General features: G+C 37.1%; 1 protein-coding gene across 1 annotated transcript in view; it reads left to right on the top strand.

Annotated features, from left to right (window-relative positions):
* nudt1 (nudix (nucleoside diphosphate linked moiety X)-type motif 1) overlaps nt 1-160 on the top strand; it is a 4,065-nt gene extending 3,905 nt beyond the window's left edge. Inside the window, exon 4 of the mRNA XM_037688627.1 lies at nt 154-160. Coding sequence (XP_037544555.1) covers nt 154-160 — 7 coding nt within the window. The remainder of the gene's footprint in view (nt 1-153) is intronic.
* The last annotated feature ends 1,653 nt before the right edge of the window (nt 161-1,813 follow it).

Raw genomic sequence — 1,813 nt, 5'->3', positions numbered from 1 at the left:
TGCAGGAGCTGGAGGAGGTGCAGGAGCTGTAGGAGGTGCAGGAGCTGGAGGAGGTGAAGGAGCTGTAGGAGGTGCAGGAGGTGCAGGAGCTCTGAGGAGCGTGACCGTTTGTACATCTGACACCCATAAACATGTTCTCATTGATTGTTGTAGGAAATAAATCCTGTCAATGTTTGCGTTTTGTTCAGCGGAACAAGATGTTGCAGCCCAACACAACGGTTGTGTGTGGGTGCGTGACCGCATCGTAGACTTTCAGTCACGTTCCAGAAAATAATTTTCAGGTGAATCATTTTGGAAAGACAGAAAAACTTTAGTCATTTTATTTTAGAAGATTTATTAATTCAGAAAATGCTTCTTCATTGAAAATATGTACAAAAGTTACAGTTTGGACTTGTGTATTTATCAAAAGTACTGAATGTGCAGTAACGGCTTCTTCATGAAAAATAAATGTGCGTTCATCTGTTTTGTGTTGGTGCACGTGGTGCACGTGAGGACATCTGCTTGTTACAGCAATAGCTTGTTGTTCCTGCAGGTTTCTTTCAATAAAAATCTGATAACTGTGTACAAATGTGCATATATTTATTTGTGTGTGTGTGTGTGTGTGTGTGTGTGTGTGTGTGTGTGTGTGTGTATGTGTGTGTGTGTGTGTGTGTGTGTGTGTGTGTGTGTGTGTGTGTGTGTGTGTGTCCCTGCTACAACAGGAAGCGATTAATCTGCAAATCAATAACCTGAAGTCTTGTACCATCAAAAGACGATAAAGGTGGTGGTTTACTATAAATCCTCTTTAGGCTCGTTGCACATTCGGACATAAAACGATACGTTTGGTCATTAATGAACAAAAGTGTTGATTTATTTCAGTGACTATTCGTTTATAAGTAAATGTCTAGTGTCAGTTTGGTGCCAGTCCTTTTAAATATACACGTTAGGATAAATTGTTGCAAAAATAAAAAATTAATCAGTTGAAAATTTGTGTTTTTTAGTAAATTCAGAACTTATATCCTTTTTTTTTAATGCAAATTTTAAAATAAAGAATTTTAAAATTAATACCTGGTAGTTTATTGAAAAATGTGTGTATGTGGCCAAAGTATGAATTAATTTTGATAACTGGTGCGAGGAAGAGCAGCGACTGGTGGAAACTCTTGATCCTCCGGCTGCACCAGTTTGGATCCGTTCCTCTGAACAGAACCGACTGGACTCTGGGACTGGGACGACTTTCTTCACAGTTCAGGTCCTCTTTTATGAAACGGGTCGTTAACAAGAGGTTTCTGGGACCCTGTACACATGTACCATGTGTGAATGACAAGTCTGAAATTAAATTAAAGACCTGGCAGAAAAGCAGTTTTCACACCAACAAATGCCCAAGTTTTAAATTAAGACGATTGTTTGAAAATAATGTTATGCACAAGTTCATACGTTTTACTATTACAAATGATGAAATACTTTGTGTAAATACTGTTTTTAACTTGTTGCATATGATAAACTGTTGAATGAGAGAAGTTACTCGCTATATAAAGTAAAAGTACATTCATATTCAGTGTGTGTGAATGTTGCTCCTTGGACAATCAAATAAAAGCTGATTTTGAAGTTGCGTGTAAATTAAAAAAAATTTTATTCTAAATGTAGTGATCTTTTTTCACAAAATGTGTCTGTCCAGACAATAACTTGATACTTCATGAAAAGTGTATAAATATCCTGAATTAAACGGCCTCGTGTACTGACGTGTGATTGTAAAATAGAGAAGATTCACACAGAAGCCTTTGAAGCAACAACCAATAATGGACTCAGAGGTCATAAACTCAACCAATAATGGACT

This window comes from Nematolebias whitei, chromosome 15 (assembly GCF_014905685.2).
Source record: "Nematolebias whitei isolate Nwh7 chromosome 15, NemWhi1, whole genome shotgun sequence".
Classification (NCBI taxonomy): Eukaryota; Metazoa; Chordata; class Actinopteri; order Cyprinodontiformes; family Rivulidae; genus Nematolebias; species Nematolebias whitei.
This window is presented reverse-complemented; position numbering and strand designations above follow the sequence as displayed.